General features: G+C 41.2%; 1 protein-coding gene across 6 annotated transcripts in view; it reads right to left on the bottom strand.

Moving 5' to 3' along the window:
• The window catches only part of LOC117342022 (disks large homolog 2-like), a 264,368-nt gene that overhangs the window by 132,693 nt on the left and 107,954 nt on the right, over positions 1–23,721 (bottom strand). For all 6 annotated transcript variants that reach the window (XM_033903973.1, XM_033903974.1, XM_033903975.1 and 3 more), the window contains one exon: positions 23,511–23,635. In XM_033903973.1, coding sequence (XP_033759864.1) covers positions 23,511–23,635 — 125 coding nt within the window. The remainder of the gene's footprint in view (positions 1–23,510; positions 23,636–23,721) is intronic.

The raw sequence follows: 23,721 nt of genomic DNA, 5'->3' as shown, positions 1-23,721 counted from the left end.
CTGGACAATAACCAGTAGGTATACCTATCTATAATAGAGACAGAGAACTGGACAATAACCAGTAGGTATACCTATCTATTATAGAGACAGATAACAGAGAACTGGACAATAACCAGTAGGTATACCTATCTATAATAGAGGAGACAGATAACAGAGAACTGGACAATAACCAGTAGGTATACCTATCTATAATAGAGGAGACAGATAACAGAGAACTGGACAATAACTAGTAGGTATACCTATCTAAAATAGAGGAGACAGATAACCGAGAACTACTTGTCATGTTTGGTATAACACCCATTACATCTACATCCTCGCCACAAATTATTTATCATTGCCTGTCCCAGAAATCAAACACTTGTATATTCTGTCACATCTCTCAACCTAAACTTTACTGGTGTTTACAATTATTGATTGATAATGACACAACAACTTCTGATCTCATTACAGCCACAGTATATATATATATACAGTCAAAACAACACCCGTGCTGACAATTAACATCACATACAAGAATTTTTACAGTTCAAGGAAAAAATCTATATATTCATACATCTTACCAGTGGCACAGCTGGGAGTTTTAAATATTTGATAAGAATTTAATTTAGTCTCATGAATATATCCTGTAGACCGATTCAGAACAATACATGTAGAGAAACCTTGATATATTGAGAGACTCAAGCTGTCTAGCTCGAGGTTAAATATAATTGTGAAAATATCATTGTTAATTAATTACCAAAGCAGTGTAATGGTAAATTTATACATTGGAAATATCGGTTCAAAACATGTTCCTTAGGCTCAGACTTTTTTTGAAATTCTTGTGTTGAAATATACTGCGACACACAGTATATGTCCATTTCATGTCAAAGTGACATCAACAAAATGCATTAAGATATGGAAATGCTACAGGAATTACATGCATTGTAAATACTGTTTAAAAAAACAATGGTGTCTGTCTTGGTAACAAATCTTTTTGTGTTATAACACCACGATGGTCCCCTGGGTTGTGTTATAACACCACGATGGTCCCCTGGGTTGTGCTATAACACCACGATGGTCCCCTGGGTTGTGTTATAACACCACGATGGTCCCCTGGGTTGTGTTATAACACCACGATGGTCCCCTGGGTTGTGTTATAACACCACGATGGTCCCCTGGGTTGTGTTATAACACCACGATGGTCCCCTGGGTTGTGTTATAACACCACGATGGTCCCCTGGGTTGTGTTATAACACCACGATGGTCCCCTGGGTTGTGTTATAACACCACGATGGTCCCCTGGGTTGTGTTATAACACCACGATGGTCCCCTGGGTTGTGTTATAACACCACGATGGTCCCCTGGGTTGTGTTATAACACCACGATGGTCCCCTGGGTTGTGTTATAACACCACGATGGTCCCCTCGGTTGTGTTATAACACTACGATGGTCCCCTGGGTTGTGTTATAACACTACGATGGTCCCCTGGGTTGTGTTATAACACCACGATGGTCCCCTGGGTTGTGTTATAACACCACGATGGTCCCCTGGGTTGTGTTATAACACAACGATGGTCCCCTGGGTTGTGTTATAACACTACGATGGTCCCCTGGGTTGTGTTATAACACTACGATGGTCCCCTGGGTTGTGTTATAACACTACGATGGTCCCCTGGGTTGTGGTCCCCTGGGTTGTGTTATAACACCACGATGGTCCCCTGGGTTGTGTTATAACACCACGATGGTCCCCTGGGTTGTGTTATAACACTATGATCGTCCCCTGGGTTGTGTTATAACACTACGATCGTCCCCTGGGTTGTGTTATAACACTACGATGGTCCCCTGGGTTGTGTTATAACACTACGATCGTCCCCTGGGTTGTGTTATAACACTACGATGGTCCCCTGGGTTGTGTTATAACACTACGATGGTCCCCTGGGTTGTGTTATAACACTACGATGGTCCCCTGGGTTGTGTTATAACACTACGATGGTCCCCTGGGTTGTGGTCCCCTGGGTTGTGTTATAACACTACGATGGTCCCCTGGGTTGTGTTATAACACCACGATGGTCCCCTGGGTTGTGTTATAACACAACGATGGTCCCCTGGGTTGTGTTATAACACTACGATGGTCCCCTCGGTTGTGTTATAACACTACGATGGTCCCCTGGGTTGTGTTATAACACTACGATGGTCCCCTGGGTTGTGGTCCCCTGGGTTGTGTTATAACACCACGATGGTCCCCTGGGTTGTGTTATAACACCACGATGGTCCCCTGGGTTGTGTTATAACACTACGATCGTCCCCTGGGTTGTGTTATAACACTACGATCGTCCCCTGGGTTGTGTTATAACACTACGATCGTCCCCTGGGTTGTGTTATAACACTACGATGGTCCCCTGGGTTGTGGTCCCCTGGGTTGTGTTATAACACCACGATGGTCCCCTGGGTTGTGTTATAACACTACGATGGTCCCCTGGGTTGTGTTATAACACTACGATGGTCCCCTGGGTTGTGTTATAACACCACGATGGTCCCCTGGGTTGTGTTATAACACTACGATGGTCCCCTGGGTTGTGTTATAACACTACGATGGTCCCCTGGGTTGTGTTATAACACCACGATGGTCCCCTGGGTTGTGTTATAACACTATGATGGTCCCCTGGGTTGTGTTATAACACTATGATGGTCCCCTGGGTTGTGTTATAACACCACGATCGTCCCCTGGGTTGTGTTATAACACCACGATCGTCCCCTGGGTTGTGTTATAACACCACGATGGTCCCCTGGGTTGTGTTATAACACTACGATGGTCCCCTGGGTTGTGTTATAACACTACGATGGTCTCCTGGGTTGTGTTATAACACTGATCAATTCTTGGCATTATGGCTTTTTAGAAGTCGTTTGATTTTTTTTAATGACACCAGATGAACAGACCAAAGACGAACGACGGACATTTGATGGAGGACGCTCCACCACAGCATCAGAACACTTGGTCCTTTTGGCCAGGTGAAATAAAAAAAAACTTATCTTGACCACCAAAAAAGCAAAATCCTCTATTGATTGTGGGTGGTCAGAGCATTAAGAGATCTGACCAGTATGGAAATCGGACAGACAGTATACTAATATATTAATCACCAAGTACTTAGCTCGGAGGCAATCTCATGATATCCCTTGACAAGCATAATTATCTTTCCTTCATGAATACATATCTGATGGACCCAGGGAAAAATTGCTCCATGCAGGAGCTGTAATACTTGGTATATACCAGTGAATATTGGTCTCTTCTCCAGACTGTTGGTGTAGAGTAAAACTTATTATAGCGAAGAGGCTTCATATAACTAATTTCCTTTCATGTTCTGTCATTTTATACATTACAAACCAACAACTTCCCCCTAATATAAAGATGGAAATTACTCCAGTACCCTTCAATCTTTTGTCACGAGAAATTGTAACCCAGAAGTCTAGAGCCGACTGTCCAATGTGCTCCATTTAATAACAACCAAACACAATTCCCTGACAAGCAGAAGTGTTTTCTCTCAATTTCCTGACAGGTCTCCTGAGAGATTTGAGTACCTCCATAATAACATTTGTGGAGATTTAATACAGTGACTGTTGCCCCTCAGCAGAATATCAATGGGTGGATGGAGAACAGAGATGTATATCCCCCTCTCGGTCATTGCCTTCTGGTCATTACCGGTCCCTAGACAACTCATTTTCTACAGTCAAGGTCGTATACTATGATGTCAAAGTCAAGCATGCACAACAGTGAATGTCAAGGTCATTCAGTCATATTTAAATGACACAGTTACAGCCAGTCACAATCATCAATAACATTTATCACCAAGAAATATCACGGATTCACTGAGAATTACCAGGATATAAACAAATGTCAAGTTAAATCAACTGAAAACACACATGGCTTTAATTAGCATTATCATTCACTTAGATTAGCATTATATAAACTTTTTATATCAAGGTCAGGGTCAACAGGTGAAAGAAGCATATATACAAAGATCAAGGTACATCATCAATACACTTTTGTATATATATATAAATATGTGAAGGTTTTAATAGCCAATTAACAACCAGAAACATCAAAGACAAACCAATTCATTCAATCAGAAGTCCAGGTGTAAACAAAAATGTACTCTGTCAATCACTCAAAGGTCAAGGTCATGTGACTGATTATGTACTCTAATGCCATTGACTTCCTATGAAGAAAGGTTAATTTGTACTTTGTACTAATGACCATGTTAATGAGGACACCTACAGCTACATTTGTATTCATTGCATTCAGGATTCGTCTCTCTTACTGGACAAGGCTAATGACTTCATTTATCTACAGGGTGACTTTTGTGGCCTGGAATGACATACATGTAGAATGTAGATGTTCTGGACATTTTTCTTACTTCTCCTTACTATGTGTGTACGACAGTAAGACCACACCTTACAATAAGCCCAACCCCTACAAATGTTATTACATTTTCCTACAATAAGCCTACCCCTACAAATGTTATTACGTTGTCCTACAATAAGCCTACCCCTACAAATGTTATTACATTGTCCTACAATAAGCCCAACCCCTACAAATGTTATCACGTTGTCCTACAATAAGCCCAACCCCTACAAATGTTATCATAAAGGATACAAGGGCCATAACTCTATAACAAACACCTCAACCAAGACAAAGATACAAGGGCCATAACTGTATCAAAAACATCTCACCCAAAGTAGGAAAGGGAAATAACTCTAAAAAGCTTTAAAGTGAGCTAACTCTAACATGCATTGGTTTTAGCGAATGACTCTGAGCAGATTAGGAGATATATGTGTACCACATGAAGATGATTCCTGTAGAGTCTTGAAGGCAAAAAGTGTTTGATCTCCAGATCTACACAGTTTCTTGACTACAGTACAGTCAATAAACAAGCCGGTGTACCGGTGTCAATCTATCGTGTAATTTGGGGTTTCAAACTTTAATTCTGGGTTCAGATGCCCACATTCCAACTGATTTTCTCTTTTAATGTCCTATTGATTTCTTCTAATTGCAATGTTTTCAATTTCAAGAATGAAAAAAAATTTAAAAATGAAAAAAAGAAATGAAGAGAACAAAGATTTAATGACAGGTATGAGACTTGTGCCTGGCTCTACAGGGAGTTTTGGAGCCCTAGGGCCTGATTACGCCTGCAAATAAATAGGCTGCCAACAAGTCAGGCCTTCTCAGAAAACCAGCTTCTTATACCAGTGGATGTTTACCCCACAAGGGGGTGTACACTGAGCATTTTAAAGTGATAACATAGCATCGTGATTGATTCAGACACTTATCTACTTTCTCTGATGAGTTAACTTTCTTTCAATTTTTTCACCAAATGAAAAATAAACAGTCTATTATCTATAAACCAAAATAAAAAATCAATAACAGTACAGCTCTAGCAGTTATACACTGAATGTTTTCTTTGATAAGGAATGATATAACAGGTAAAGCAGCTTCCCAGTAGTATCTGGTAGTCTAGCTGGTACCTTAAGAGATATGTAAATAATTATACTTCATATCCAACAAGACTCCAACTATTCACTTTTTTTTTTAATTATTATTTTTGTTGATTTTAAGAAAAAGATGAAAATTTTTCCTCCCAACAAGAAATATCCACCATTGTTTTTATTTATTAAATTAAATAATTGATAACAGCAGTTCTGAACCAGACTGGCTTGATGAACAATCGTTTTTTTTTTTTTTTTAAGGAGAAGAGACTTTTAACTCTTCCAGCCCCATCACGGCTTATTGATAAATGTCCCAACAACCCCGAGACTGACTTTGGCCATGTGCCCAGGCCCCAACTGTTTGGTTTGTTTTTGTTTAAGCCAGGGTCATTTAAGGACGTGCCAGGTTTTGGAGGTGAAGGAAAGCTGGAGTACCCGGAGAAAAACCACCGGCCTACGGTCAGTACCTGGCAACTGCCCCACGTAGGTTTCGAACTTGCAACCCAGTGGTGGAGGGCTAGTGATAAAGTGTCGGTATACCTTAACCACTCGGCCACCGCGGATAATGTATACTGACCAGTGGTCACAGGTTGGCTTGTTTTTTAAAAATGCTTTTTGATAATTATAGCAAGAAGGGGAAAAAAATAGAAAAATTTATTTCCTTTGTGTTTGTGGTTTCTCTAAATCATAGTTGATACAAAAAAAAGTTTACAAAAATAACAAAAATAAACCCCAGACCTATTAAGTACATTGTGAACCTACACATCAAGTACAAATATTGTTATTAATTTCTCTCTAAAATTTCCAAGTTTTAAGGGGAAATAAATATTTTATCATATAAATACTTTGTAATAAAAGGTTTTTTTCAGGTAAAATCCAAAGTAGAGTTACAGCATACTTAAATGTGAAAAAAGCTAGATACTAACTTAAGTATTTGATGCATATGCATTTTTCAGCTTGTAAATATGGTGTATGTTGTACACATACCTTGTCAATAATGATGATTTCTTATAACTAAATTGGTTCATCATTTTTGTTTTTTCATTGCCCTCCCCCCTTCTTTATTTCATTCTGGGGAAATGCGGATTTTGAGATGCCAATAGATACTTTTGGGTAACTTGGGTGGCCTTGAAAATGTTTGTGTAAGCCTTGAAAACAACTATTTTAGATTTGGAGATTTCAACCAAAGATTTCTCGGCAGATGAAACAGGGTACAGGACCAGGATTTCCCATGGAATCGTAAATTTCTAATGTAGAGAACTGGGTAAAATGAATGGCCTTGTCATTCCAGCTAGGGGCAGTCTATCCACGACCCTAGTAGTGGTACACTCAGAATCATTCTGTGTCTGAGCTTCAAACAACATCTATGTTTGAGTCTTATTTGTATTGTAACATAGCCATATACTCATTGCATGAGTGTCAAGGTCATGAAATCTTTGCAATCAAATCTCTGACATTCCTCTGTGGAGCTGTCACTATTTAATCCTACAATGTCATGCGCCGCCATGTTCGCACCGCCATGTTTTACGTTTGAATGAATAAAGGTGAAGGCAAAACCCACCTAAAAAAAGCTTTTCTTTAGGTGTATCGGCCAATCAAATCTCAGTAAACAACCCACCATACTGTTTCGTAAAACCTTCTCTGATTGGACAAATCAGAGAGATTTGCTTTGGAATGCTATTTTGTATCTAATCGTAGCAAACGTAACGCAAGGTTTTAGACCGCCTGTATACGGGATTGGCCATTTACAACAGCATTGGGAGAATGCATGTATGCAGAATCAGGCCTGCAGAAGGGTTTGTAAATATCACACATAGACAACAAGGGATCGACAGAAAAAGAGTTAAGAGATAAGTAACAACATAATGTTAAAGTATTCAGGCACAAGACACCAACAATACAGATACTCAATGAAAACATGGAATCTTTTTCACAGTAGTATTAATTTACATAATCCCATCCATATTATTCAGCCTACTTTCATTAACGCCTATTATCCTTGGACAGAAGAATCATTACACCAGAATGCTGGCTGTCCCAAATGAATTGCATGTAGTTGGTCATGTTTTTTATAGAGGGCCATGGTGATTGATACTAATTAGACGTACAAGGAAATGTTACCGAGGACACAGGCGTTGAAGACAAATTTGTGACAATATCATGGTTAACCATGAGCTTCCATTTCAAAGCTGTGACTACTCCATCAGTGTGTAAAGTGTTAAGTGGCCCACATCGATTGGGTCCTGTTGCTTGCTGCCCTATGTCTAGTCTGGGATTTGGCTATCCTGCCAAAACTGTGGTCATCTGACCCAGCCAACAGTGGTCATCCGTTCCAGCCAATAGTTGTTATCTGTCCCAGCCAACAGTGGCCATTCGTTCCAACCAACAGTGGTCATCCGACCAAGCCAACAGTGGTCATCCGTCCTGGACAAATGTCAGGACCATAGCTGTTATGGTTCTATTTCAAATTGTTTGAAAGATTTTAACATGCTTGACCTTTTTGATCTTGAATGAATGTGAGAAACATAATAAATTAACCAACATAATGACAAACTTCCATATCGTCCAACAAATGTCATGACCAAGGACCTAAGCTTCATCATGTAGGTCATTAACTTTGTGTTTCATATTTGAACTTGTGACCCTTCAGTAGGTCTTAATAACTTACTCGAAAACAATGTTACCTTGACCCCCTGACTCATGATAAGTTAGATAAATCCTTTAAAGATGCAATGACTTGTGATCTTTAACAAATGTCAAGGTCATTTAGATTGTTGACAACCCTATATCCCTGTTAACTACTGGCCAAATACCATGACCCCAGACCTTACAGATTTTAGATAAAGAAGTGGAAATGTTAATTGTTTAAAGACAACATACAAGAACAACGACAGATAGCAATGTGCTGGATGTAGCTAGAAAGGTTTTCTACCCTTCTGTCAACTTAACCAAAACCTAGGTGTCAGTCTAATGGATCCTTTATCCAGGACATTTTGTCTTATAAAGAGAATAATAAAGTTCTTTTGCAATAATATAGAAAGTTTTTTTGTTTATAACTTAACACATCAATTGTAACAGATAGTTTGTCAAAGACACTGAAACATATTCATGAAAAAATATAAACCTTACAAGACAACCCAATCACCTTAGGAGAAATCACACACGAGCACTTCAGTGGTCTTAGTATAATACATCTGGAACATGGTGTAATTTGATTTACAGTAATCAGGAAGGCTTGTGTTTATCAATAATTGAGAGTAATTAACTGGAAAAGAAGAAAATAGCTATGATTTCTAGAATGACTCTTGACTCTCACATAATGTTGTAGAAGATACAACACTGGAAATGTGTTTATTCACAAGCTGGATACATATCACTGAACTACCTGGTAGGCTTGCTGACACTGTACACATTTACACACGACAAACAGACAGATTGAATAGATTTCATGTGACAAACTTCTTGACAGGAAAAATTCAAATCTGCCAACCAAACAACAGATAAACCATGTGATGATACTACCACGATCACTGTTTCCATGGCAACAACTCATCATTTATGTTTTTACACCAGACAATGTGTCACATTTGACCATTCCCTGAGTTTTAGTAAGACAGTACATGTGTGTATCAAGGGACACACCAATGGTATGTCTTAGTAAGACATCTATACATACTAACACATCCATTATACATCTATATATAGAGATATAGCAATGAAACTTTTTATATTAAAGAATCTCGTAAGATGGAATTTCAAGTGTTCATGCTATTTTGCAAAATTGTATTCTTATATTGAAGAAGTTAAGCTGACAAGGCTTTTGAGTATCCTAACATTTCCTAAGAACTGATTAGAAGTTAAGCTGACAAGGCTTCTGAGTATCTTAACATTTACTAAGAACTGATTAGAAGTTAAGCTGTCAAGGCTTTTGAGTATCCTAACATTTCCTAAGAACTGATTCACACCTTTGCACCAGTAATCCTGAGAGAATTCTGTATCTCCTGCCTTGGAGTGTCCCCTGGGGACCAGAATACATCTGTAGAAATCAATAGCAGGGCAGGTAAGGTAGCATTGTCCATGTAGTGTAGTAAAAAGAGTGTCGTTGACTTCACTGATCATCACACCAAATCTACATCAACTAGTAATGAAAGTTTATTGTCCGACTACTGGTGTCGGTGGACGTCAGACTACTGGTGTCGGTGGACGTCAGACTACTGGTGTCGGTGGACGTCAGACTACTGGTGTCGGTGGACGTCAGACTACTGGTGTCGGTGGACGTCAGACTACTGGTGTCGGTGGACTTCAGACTACTGGTGTCGGTGGGCGTCAGACTACTGGTGTCGGTGGACGTCAGACTACTGGTGTCGGTGGGCGTCAGACTACTGGTGTCGGTGGACGTCAGACTACTGGTGTCGGTGGACGTCAGACTACTGGTGTCGGTGGACGACTACTGGTGTCGGTGGACGTCAGACTACTGGTGTCGGTGGACGTCAAGACCACTGGTGTCGGTGGACGTCAGACTACTGGTGTCGGTGGACGTCAGACTACTGGTGTTGGTGGACGTCAGACTACTGGTGTCGGTGGACGACTACTGGTGTCGGTGGACGTCAGACTACTGGTGTCGGTGGACGTCATCCTCTCAGACAACAAAGCACACTCTTCTTATTAACAACAGGTTGGAATCTTACCAGTGTAAAGAGACCTTCTCAAAGTAACAACAAGCTAACATCTCCCAATAGCAACCACAAACTAACTTTACAACTCCCCATAGGAACTGTCCCCATAGGAAATGTAAACAAAACCGACAACTCATAGCAAACTAACTTTACAACTCCTCATAGGAAATGTAAACAAAACTGACAACTCATAGCGAACTAACTTTACAACTCCTCATAGGAAATGTAAACAAAAGTGACAACTCATAGCAAACTAACTTTACAACTCTCCATAGGAACCGTCCCCATAGGAACCGTAAACAAAACTGACAACTCATAGCGAACTAACTTTACAACTCCCTATAGGAACCGTCCCCATAGGAACCGTAAACAAATGTGACAACTCGTAGCAAACTAACTTTACATGTCCTCAAAACAACTACAAACATTATTTTTAAAAGTACCACTGACTAATAGATACAGGCCAATGTTTGTATGCATAAAATAATCTTGGTTGCATCTACAGTACCTTCCTGTAATTATATTTAAATCATATAATTATTTACTTAATCATGGTTTTGGTGTTATGTTAACTCTCGAAACCTAGTAAACATCAGTCTCCAGGCTCTGAATAGCCTGCTATAGACACAGGATGGTACCACCAGTGACCAAGATATGTAGTAAGGGAAGCAACTCTTACAATATTAACTTCCTATTATATATATTTTCTCAGACAAAATGTAGCAATAGACAATAGAGTAATGTCCATTGTAGGTGGTCATTATATACCTCCTTCCTACCGATATACCTATCACATCAACATGGTATTCTTTGGTGTGGTTCTTCCCAGCAGGTTTTACAAATATCAAAATAAGTTTAGACTATCTACACTTACGTCTGTGACAGATTTGTATTTTGAGTGTGACGTTCATCAGACTATGAAGCAAATGCTCTGATTACCCTCAGCCTGACTTGATAAAGACTATCAATCTTCATCACTCTTTTGGCCCATATGCTTAGTTCTCAAATTTGCAAAATTGCATTACCAAATATGTGACACACAAATGTGATAAAAGCTTTTTAATAACAGAACACTTTCCAAGGTCATTCTCTCTGTTGTCTGTTTAAATTGCTAACCCTCTCCACGTAATGATAACAAATGTACAATTAACCTAGTAATGAAATCCTCAGTTTCACTTTTCGAACAACAATTTTCTCCATGGTGATCATTTAGGCTCTTTGCCACAAAACAGATTTGTGGAACCGCACTCACTGCAGGTCAATACAGTTCATACACCCAACGAAAAAACCTCCTGTACCCAACGAGTCACTATCAATATTTTACAAATAAATCAAGACTTAATTATTTAAGGTAATTAAATTGTTCTGAATTCAAAGAAAGTCTACGATAATGTATACATATGCAAGTGTGAACCTGCACCTACCAGCCAAACACTGTATAGTTTGTCTCCAATCTGAGTCTTAAATTTAGTCAGAAGTCTTGTTTCCAATCCGAGTCAAAAATCTGTCTCCAATCCGAGTCAAAAGTCTGTCTCCAATCTGAGTCAAAAGTCTGTCCCCAATCTGAGTCAGAAGTTTCTCTCCAATCTGAGTCAAAAGACTGTCTCTAATCTGAGTCCAAAGTTTGTTTCCAATCCGAGTCAAAAATCTGTGTCCAATCTGAGTCAAAAATCTGTCTCCAATCTGAGTCAAAAGTCTGTCTCCAATCTGAGTCAGAAGTTTGTCTCTAATCCGAGTCAAAAATCTGTCTCCAATCTGAGTCAAAAATCTGTCTCCAATCTGTGCAAAATGTCTGTTTCCCATCTGTGGGAGAAGTCTGTCGGTCTCCATTCGATGTCGGAAATCTGTCTCTAATCAGAATCAAAAACTGTATCTAACCTGAGAATCTGTCTGCAATTTGAGTAAAAATTCAGCAACTTCCAAATCTGAGCGAAAACCTGTCACCAGTCTAGGGAAAAAGGCCATAAATACTACATCAGACAAAATGTATAGTGTATGCTGAGACAAGAATCCCCCACACCACCCCCACCCACCCTCACCCCCAGTCCAGATAAATTTAGGCCAATATCTGTGGTGACACAATATCTTTATATCTGTGGGAATAAAATATTAGCTGTGAGAGAGACAATAGCCCTATCTGAAGTCAGCCATTTTAATGCCTGGTGTCCTATACAAGCTAAGTCTGTCCATTAGATGACATGAGATCACAGAGAAGCCATCCTCTGACACCACAGGGACCTAACAATTCAAACATTATCATCCCCTCATCACCACACGATCAGTCAGCGACGGCAATAATCTCTCCAGCCATCAGCTAAAATATCAACGTAACAATGTAAATATATCCTCAATCAGGGGAATGGAGAGTTTTGAGAAAGTGAGAGACTCTGCGGGACCATCCCATCACCACCGTGTTCTCTGTATCTAGCTTGTTATTAGCTCAGAGTGGTATCACTGATAATTCAATTGTGCGATACGATCCCCCTTACGATGACTAGCAGGGGATGCCATCGATACTGTCACATGTAATGGTACAAGCACGGCCTAATTTAGTTTATTAGATGCCTAATGGTTTCTTTTTCCAGGAAGTGAATTCAATGAGAACCATTTTATTCTGGAATATCTTGTATCATTGAACAGCGATTTATTTTCTAGCTGGTGCGTTCTGCTTCATTTGCATGGTGTAGAATCTGGTTAACACTTCTGATTGAGAGATGATCCTGTATTATTGTAAACCACGACTGACTCGTAGAAGAATATCTCACTGATTCACTGCTAGAGTAAACTGGGGACCACTATCGTGTACATCACTTAGTCTGTGTTCCACTAAACAGTTCCCCACAAATCAACCAAGAAGCCATTTCAGTCCAACCCTCTCTGACTCAAAACTTCTTAGGAAAACGGAGATCAAAACTTAAAATATGGCAGAAATCCTTTAAATCTATTACAAAGTGACAAGTTCAAAATGTTGAAGAGGAAAACCTACATGCAATAAAACCCCTAAACCTTTGAAGCAGCATTCAGTGATGTGTATTTACATATATATATACATGTCACGAAACAAAATGTATGACACATTCTTTTCTTACGCTACAAAGAGAAGCCATACTATGATCAGATTACAGAGGCCACACAACGTTGGTAATACCAACATGGAATAGTCTGTGGCCTGTATATCACCTCTTCACCCACACCAATCCCCATATATCTTTCCATGTATACTCTGGGATTGTACAAAATGAAGAAACTACCATATTTAGCCACAATAAGCCAAGGCAATCATGGGCAATAAACAACCTACAATATTTATCCACAGTAAGCCCAGGGAATAATGGGAAATAAACAACCTACCATATTTACCCTCAATAACCCCAGGGAATCATGGGAAATAAACAACCTACCATATATACCCACAATAAGCCCAGGCAATCATGGGAAATAAACAACCTACATATATACCCACAATAAGCCAAGGGGATCGTATAAAATAAACAATCGTATAAAATAAACAACCTACCATTTTTACCGAAAATAAGCCCATGGTATGGGGAAAATAAACATATTAAAATGTCAACAGTGACCTTGACCTTAACCAATAAACCTGAAACTAAAGCTTTATCCCATAAGCCAATGGGCTCGTAGGAAATAAACAACCTACCATTATTATCCTATAATAAGCCAAGGGGCTCATATGGAATAAACAACCTTCCATAACTATCCTCCAATAAGCCAAGGGGCTCATAGGAAATAAACAACCTACCATAATTATCCTCCAATAAGTTAAGGGGCTCATAAGAAATAAACAACCTTCCATAACTATCCTCCAATAAGCCAAGGGGCTCATATGAAATAAACAACTTAACATAATTATCCTCTGATAAGCCCAGGGGCTCATATGAAATAAACAACTTACCATACTTATCCTCCAATAAGCCCAGGAGCAAAATGTATATTTATTTTTTTTAACTTAACTACAGAAGACATAGGACGGCTTGTTACCAAGCAATAGTTTATTCCTAATAAATGGAGACAAACACTATAAATAATAGGATTTGTAGCATGGAGCCTATCAATACCATCCATCTGCTTTAGTCGATAATTTATACAAACTGATATAAGTTTCTCCACAGATACATTAATCATATATAAACAAATAGAAACAGAAGAGATTCTGATATACCACTCATTACTTTTATCTCAAATTGTCAGGCTCAAAACATAGTTTCATTAACCAGACCAGCAACAGTTTCAATCTGTTTTGTTTATTTTCCTCTTGACAGTTCAAATTTCTGATATGTTATCAAAAGTTTCAAAGCAAGAGAATGTAAGTTTTTGCAGAAATCTTGAAGAAAAAAAAACAATTATTAAAGAAGCTGTGGAATAATAATCCCACACCAGTACAATACTACATAGTAACGCTGTTCCCAGGATTTCCACAAAGATTCTCAACACCTAAGATATCCTTGTAGACTCTCCGATCCACCATGGGGGTACCTCGGACAGAATTACAGAATCAATAAGCCTATCAGCAGTAATCTGTTTTACAAAAGGGATCACATTTCCCCTCACCAATATCCTTACTATAAAATTGATTTGTCGGCGCCGGTTCTAGGGTTTTTGATTTCCCAATGTACATTTCTACCTTAATTGCCCAAATAATATTGTCTGGGGGCTCTCCCCTGACTCTCCCATTCAATGTCATCAGTTTCACCGTAGTGTCTGGTGCCAGGGTGTGATGGTCACACTCTGATTATGCTATCACAGGACACTCAATCATCTTCTTAAAAAGGAGTTTCCTTGTTTCTGATTACCTCCCCTTATCAAAATTAGTACTATCAGACTTTTATAATCTCTCGTTATCAAGATAGTTACTTCATATTATCTCCCCTTATCAAAATAGTACTTTCTGATTATCTCCCCTTACCCAAATAGTACTTTCTGATTATCTCCCCTTATCAAAACAGTACTTTCTGATTATCTCCCCTTGCCCAAATAGTACTTTCTGATTATCTCCCCTTGCCCAAATAGTACTTTCTGATTATCTCCCCTTGCCCAAATAGTACTTTCTGATTATCTCCCCTTACCCAAATAGTACTTTTCTGATTATATGCCCTTTGCAAAATTATACCATCTGGCCCCAGATTCAGTAACATTCCATAACTTAAGGACATCCATTAACTTAAAATTTCCCATCAGACAGCATTCTAGAATTCAAGGCAAGTTCCTTAACCAAGATTTGTTCTCTAAATCCAATCATATTTTCCTTTAATTAGGTATTTCCTTAAGTTGAGTAACACTGATGAAACAGGGCCTGGTTATCTCCCCTTACCTACATATATACTTGATTCTCTTTTCGATTATACAATGATGACCAGTACATTGTATGCCATAAATCCGAAAAGAGCTCGTGATGACACATCTACTTTGGTTTCGCTCGGAATAATTAGAATCTTACATGGGTCTGTTCTGTGGACAAGCCCTGGGCTTGCCTGCCAAACTCTTACACTCTGTTTGAGATATCCCTGTCCACAGTTCAGACCAATGTTTATGAAGTATATGAGACAAACCTATCCCATCCCTAGTCACCAAGTGATCACCCTCCCTAGTCACCACGCGACACAGATCTATCCCATCCCTAGTCACCACGCGACACAGATCTATCCCATCCCTAGTCACCACCCGACACAGATCTATCCCATCCCTAGTCACCACGCGACACAGATCTATCCCATCCCTAGTCACCACGCGACACAGATCTATCCCATCCCTAGTCACCACGGGACACAGATCTATCCCATCCCTAGTCACCACACGACACAGATCTATCCCATCCCTAGTCACCACACGACACAGATCTATCCCATCCCTAGTCACCACGCGACACAGATCTATCCCATCCCTAGTCACCACACGACACAGATCTATCCCATCCCTAGTCACCACACGACACAGATCTATCCCATCCCTAGTCCCCACACGACAGAGATCTATCCCATCCCTAGTCACCACGTGACACAGATCTATCCCATCCCTAGTCACCACACGACACAGATCTATCCCATCCCTAGTCACCACACGACACAGATCTATCCCATCCCTAGTCACTACGTGACACAGATCTATCCCATCCCTAGTCACCACACGACACAGATCTATCCCATCCCTAGTCACCACACGACACAGATCTATCCCATCCCTAGTCACCACACAACACAGATCTATCCCATCCCTAGTCACCACACGACACAGATCTATCCCATCCCTAGTCACCACACGACACAGATCTATCCCATCCCTAGTCACCACACGACACAGATCTATCCCATCCCTAGTCACCACGTGACACAGATCTATCCCATCCCTAGTCACCACACAACACAGATCTATCCCATCCCTAGTCACCACACGACACAGATCTATCCCATCCCTAGTCACCACGGGACACAGATCTATCCCATCCCTAGTCACCACACGACACAGATCTATCCCATCTCTAGTCCCCACGTGACACAGATCTATCCCATCCCTAGTCACCACACGACACAGATCTATCCCATCCCTAGTCACCACCTGACACAGATCTATCCCATCCCTAGTCACCACGTGACACAGATCTATCCCATCCCTAGTCACCACGCGACACAGATCTATCCCATCCCTAGTCACCACACGACACAGATCTATCCCATCCCTAGTCACCACGTGACACAGATCTATCCCATCCCTAGTCACCACACGACACAGATCTATCCCATCCCTAGTCACCACGGGACACAGATCTATCCCATCCCTAGTCACCACACGACACAGATCTATCCCATCCTTAGTCACCACGCGACACAGATCTATCCCATCCCTAGTCACCACACGACACAGATCTATCCCATCCCTAGTCACCACACGACACAGATCTATCCCATCCCTAGTCACCACCCGACACAGATCTATCCCATCCCTAGTCACCACACGACACAGATCTATCCCATCCCTAGTCACCACACGACACAGATCTATCCCATCCCTAGTCACCACACGACACAGATCTATCCCATCCCTAGTCACCACACGACACAGATCTATCCCATCCCTAGTCACCACACGACACAGATCTATCCCATCCCTAGTCACCACGCGACACAGATCTATCCCATCCCTAGTCACCACACGACACAGATCTATCCCATCCCTAGTCACCACACGACACAGATCTATCACATCCCTAGTCACCACGGGACACAGATCTATCCCATCCCTAGTCACCACACGACATATCTATCCCATCCCTAGTCACCACGTGACACAGATCTATCCCATCCCTAGTCACCACGGGACACAGATCTATCCCATCCCTAGTCACCACACGACACAGATCTATCCCATCCCTAGTCACCACACGACACAGATCTATCCCATCCCTAGTCACCACGCGACACAGATCTATCCCATCCCTAGTCACCACACGACACAGATCTATCCCATCCCTAGTCACCACACGACACAGATCTATCCCATCCCTAGTCCCCACACGACAGAGATCTATCCCATCCCTAGTCACCACGTGACACAGATCTATCCCATCCCTAGTCACCACACGACACAGATCTATCCCATCCCTAGTCACCACACGACACAGATCTATCCCATCCCTAGTCACTACGTGACACAGATCTATCCCATCCCTAGTCACCACACGACACAGATCTATCCCATCCCTAGTCACCACACGACACAGATCTATCCCATCCCTAGTCACCACACAACACAGATCTATCCCATCCCTAGTCACCACACGACACAGATCTATCCCATCCCTAGTCACCACACGACACAGATCTATCCCATCCCTAGTCACCACACGACACAGATCTATCCCATCCCTAGTCACTACGTGACACAGATCTATCCCATCCCTAGTCACCACACAACACAGATCTATCCCATCCCTAGTCACCACACGACACAGATCTATCCCATCCCTAGTCACCACGGGACACAGATCTATCCCATCCCTAGTCACCACACGACACAGATCTATCCCATCTCTAGTCCCCACGTGACACAGATCTATCCCATCCCTAGTCACCACACGACACAGATCTATCCCATCCCTAGTCACCACCTGACACAGATCTATCCCATCCCTAGTCACCACGTGACACAGATCTATCCCATCCCTAGTCACCACGCGACACAGATCTATCCCATCCCTAGTCACCACACGACACAGATCTATCCCATCCCTAGTCACTACGTGACACAGATCTATCCCATCCCTAGTCACCACACGACACAGATCTATCCCATCCCTAGTCACCACGGGACACAGATCTATCCCATCCCTAGTCACCACACGACACAGATCTATCCCATCCTTAGTCACCACGCGACACAGATCTATCCCATCCCTAGTCACCACACGACACAGATCTATCCCATCCCTAGTCACCACACGACACAGATCTATCCCATCCCTAGTCACCACCCGACACAGATCTATCCCATCCCTAGTCACCACACGACACAGATCTATCCCATCCCTAGTCACCACACGACACAGATCTATCCCATCCCTAGTCACCACACGACACAGATCTATCCCATCCCTAGTCACCACACGACACAGATCTATCCCATCCCTAGTCACCACACGACACAGATCTATCCCATCCCTAGTCACCACGCGACACAGATCTATCCCATCCCTAGTCACCACACGACACAGATCTATCCCATCCCTAGTCACCACACGACACAGATCTATCACATCCCTAGTCACCACGGGACACAGATCTATCCCATCCCTAGTCACCACACGACATATCTATCCCATCCCTAGTCACCACGTGACACAGATCTATCCCATCCCTAGTCACCACGTGACACAGATCTATCCCATCCCTAGTCACCACACGACACAGATCTATCCCATCCCTAGTCACCACACGACACAGATCTATCCCATCCCTAGTCACCACACGACACAGATCTATCCCATCCCTAGTCACCACACAACACAGATCTATCCCATCCCTAGTCACCACACGACACAGATCTATCCCATCCCTAGTCACCACACAACATATCTATCCCATCCCTAGTCACCACGTGACACAGATCTATCCCATCCCTAGTCACCACACGACACAGATCTATCACATCCCTAGTCACCACGGGACACAGATCTATCCCATCCCTAGTCACCACACGACATATCTATCCCATCCCTAGTCACCACGTGACACAGATCTATGCCATCCCTAGTCACCACGTGACACAGATCTATCCCATCCCTAGTCACCACACGACACAGATCTATCCCATCCCTAGTCACCACACAACACAGATCTATCCCATCCCTAGTCACCACACGACACAGATCTATCCCATCCCTAGTCACCACGTGACACAGATCTATCCCATCCCTAGTCACCACACAACACAGATCTATCCCATCCCTAGTCACCACACAACACAGATCTATCCCATCCCTAGTCACCACACGACATATCTATCCCATCCCTAGTCACCACGCGACACAGATCTATCCCATCCCTAGTCACCACACGACACAGATCTATCCCATCCCTAATCACCACACGACACAGATCTATCCCATCCCTAATCACCACACGACACAGATCTATCCCATCCCTAGTCACCACACAACACAGATCTATCCCATCCCTAGTCACCACACGACACAGATCTATCCCATCCCTAGTCACCACGTGACACAGATCTATCCCATCCCTAGTCACCACACAACACAGATCTATCCCATCCCTAGTCACCACCCGACACAGATCTATCACATCCCTAGTCACAACAGGACACAGATCTATCCCATCCCTAGTCACCACACGACACAGATCTATCCCATCCCTAGTCACCACACGACACAGATCTATCCCATCTCTAGTCACCACACGACACAGATCTATCCCATCCCTAGTCACCACGTGACACAGATCTATCCCATCCCTAGTCACCACACGACACAGATCTATCCCATCCCTAGTCACCACACGACACAGATCTATCCCATCCCTAGTCACCACGTGACACAGATCTATCCCATCCCTAGTCACCACGTGACACAGATCTATCCCATCCCTAGTCACCACACGACACAGATCTATCCCATCCCTAGTCACCACACGACACAGATCTATCCCATCCCTAGTCACCACGGGACACAGATCTATCCCATCCCTAGTCACCACACGACACAGATCTATCCCATCCCTAGTCACCACGTGACACAGATCTATCCCATCCCTAGTCACCACACGACACAGATCTATCCCATCCCTAGTCACCACGTGACACAGATCTATCCCATCCCTAGTCACCACGCGACACCAATCTATCCCATCCCTAGTCACCACACAACATAGATCTATCCCATCCCTAGTCACCACAGGACACAGATCTATCCCATCCCTAGTCACCACAGGACACAGATCTATCTAAAACTACCCGCCAAGGAACATTGAAAAGTTTAATGATTATATATTACTAAACAGGGAACCCTAAATAATGGAGTTGAGATTCTCATAAATACTGATCGTCTTGACCTACTGCCAATCTCTATCACTATTGCCTCGTCTCTGTACCAGCGTAATGTTTTCCCTGACCTCCACATCCAAATCAATAATCAGGAAATGAAAGTTTCACTACAAGGTAGCAACGGAGTTGGTTGTTTCATCATGATTGACAGCCATGCGATTAGCTAATCAGTCTCAAAAACTAGCTTGTTGACATGTATAAACAGAATGTGGAGGATATAGAGGAGTCAGAACCAGCACAGAAGAGGAAGTCAGTCAAAAACCATATCAACACGTGGAAGTCAGTCAAAAACCATATCAACACGAGGCAGTCCTTTAAAAACCATATCAACACGAGGCAGTCCGTCAAAAACCATATCAACACGAGGCAGTCCGTCAAAAACCATATCAACACGAGGAAATCAGTCCAAAACCATATCAAGACAAGGAAATCAGTCAAAAACCATATCAACACGAGGCAGTCCGTCAAAAACCATATCAACACGAGGAAATCAGTCAAAAACCATATCAAATGTCACAGAAAAATACTGTTAAATAAACGTTATTCAATTCATGCATACTTCTTTGTTTCATGCATTACCAAAATCACTTTTTCTTAGTTGAAGTCCTCTGCTTTTTACCTTCCTAAATAGCACTAGATCAAGAGATCTAGTAATGGGTTTTTTTCTCCCTAACCCTCAATAATTTAAGATAACTATTCACACATACACATCATTCTTTTAAGTATCCATATATCTATACAAGGAATACATTTTCTCGCTCCTTTTGGATACACTCTATATAACTACCCCAAACTGTAGACATAACTCAATCCAGTCAGACGCTTTGCCATTTTAAAACCTGAAAAATGTACTGATAGAGTGCAATAAATAGTTACAATGTTCTCTAACAATATCAGAGAACATACGCAGCACACTACTGTAAAAACCAGCTGTCAATAGAGTCGACATTTGATGAAGTCTCTGTATAAACCTTACATACCCCGAGAGATTTTTGTAGTAGTAACACTGTATATTGTATTATAGAATTTATCTGTTTCTGTCCTAAAGCTTAACCATGTATCAGTCTTGTGTAAAGGATTTATCTGTTTCTGTCCTGTTTCTGTCCTGTTTCTGTCCTAAAGCTTCACCATGTATCAGTCTCGTGTAAAGGATTTATCTGTTTCTGTCTTGTTTCTGTCCTAAAGCTTTACCATGTATCAGTCTCGTGTAAAGGATTTATCTGTTTCTGTCCTAAAGCTTGACCATATATCAGTCTCGTGTAAAGGATTGATCTGTTTCTGTCTTGTTTCTGTCCTAAAGCTTGACCATGTATCAGTCTCGTGTAAAGGATTTATCTGTTTCTGTCCTAAAACTTTACCATGTATCAGTCTCGTGTAAAGGAATTATCTGTTTCTGTCCTAAAGCTTGACCATGTATCAGTCTTGTGTAAAGGATTTATCTGTTTCTGTCCTAAAGCTTGACCATGTATCAGTCTCGTGTAAAGGATTCATCTGTTTCTGTCCTAAAGCTTGACCATGTATCAGTCTTGTGTAAAGGATTTATCTGTTTCTGTCCTAAAGCTTGACCATGTATCAGTCTCCTGTAAAGGATTTATCTGTTTCTGTCCTAAAGCTTGACCATGTATCAGTCTCGTGTAAAGGATTCATCTGTTTCTGTCTTAAAGCTTGACCATGTATCAGTCTCGTGTAAAGGATTTATCTGTTTCTGTCTTGTTTCTGTCCTAAAGCTTGACCATGTATCAGTCTCGTGTACGTGTGGAACTATCCTGTCAAAGTTTACTCTGTCCTAAAGCTTCACTATGTATCAGTCTCGTGTACATGTAGAACTATCCTGTCAAAGTTCACTCTGTCCTACTTTCGTAACCATGAAAACCATCTACTGTATACTAGCAATATTCAGGTTAATTGGGTTCGTCGAGAACCACTTGTTTGAGGTGTTTGACCAATCAATCGAGTAAGAAATCTGTAATTGAGTTTCGTCAGAAAAGCCCATCATCATGATAAATGAAAGAAAATTAACTGATTGGTTTAACATGTGCAAAAACTTGTCACAATCGATCGCTTGATTGTGGTTGTCACTTATATCATATTAAATACAATTTATAGCTAGATGACAGGAATTGTGAGGTAAGCACTGCAAAGGCATGTAACAAAAAGTTATACCAAAGAAAGATAATCAAAAATTAATCAATTTTAATTTATCATCAATTGGATAGACGAAACTGATAATCGATCAGGAAATTTCAACCAATTAAGATCACTACTCTATGCAAGGTTATTTTTGCAGCAGTATAAATATTCACACCATTTTTTCAAAAGAATCACAAATTGAAATATTCCGAGGAAAAATTTGAAGTTCCTGTCTTTATAGCAGACATGCCCTACTTTAGAATATAATAACAAGCTTGAATAGGCTCATTTTCCACAAAATCTACATTAAACAAATAATCATTCCTTGATGAAATTGCAAAAATAACATAGATCTGTATACAGAATCACAATCTATAGTGACCAAATTTGTTTTTATTTCTCAATACTTTGAGACTTTAAGAAACACAAGTAACAATGTGATCAAACAGAAATAGGATTGCTTTACTTTGTTCAGCAATAACAATAACACATTTCTGTTGAATTTTCTTATGATTATTTTATAAGTAACAAATGTAGGGAGGATGAGGACACAAAGGAATTAATTGAAACCTGGGGTAGGCATGAACTTGACAGAATGGATTAAGTATGAGTAAGAAACAGATCATCACAATATATGAACAATGAGCTGTCATAATTAATAATGGTGCTGACTTACTTGAGCCTTCCATCAGCAGCTGCAGCGCCACCCTGGATGATCTTTGTGATGAATATTGCTGGGTCCTCTCCAATGTGGGGATTGTCACTGCCACCCGCAATGCTGAACCCCAGACCAGTGTTCCCCTGGAACCATATGGATAAATTTTACAAAGTCAGGTAAATCACAGGTAAATATTACAGTCAACTAAATCATGGTTAAATTATAGTCA

The sequence above is a fragment of the Pecten maximus genome, chromosome 14 (genome assembly GCF_902652985.1).
Source record: "Pecten maximus chromosome 14, xPecMax1.1, whole genome shotgun sequence".
NCBI lineage: Eukaryota > Metazoa > Mollusca > Bivalvia > Pectinida > Pectinidae > Pecten > Pecten maximus.
The sequence above is the reverse complement of the archived record's forward strand: the minus strand, read 5'-3'. Positions and strand labels throughout refer to the sequence as shown.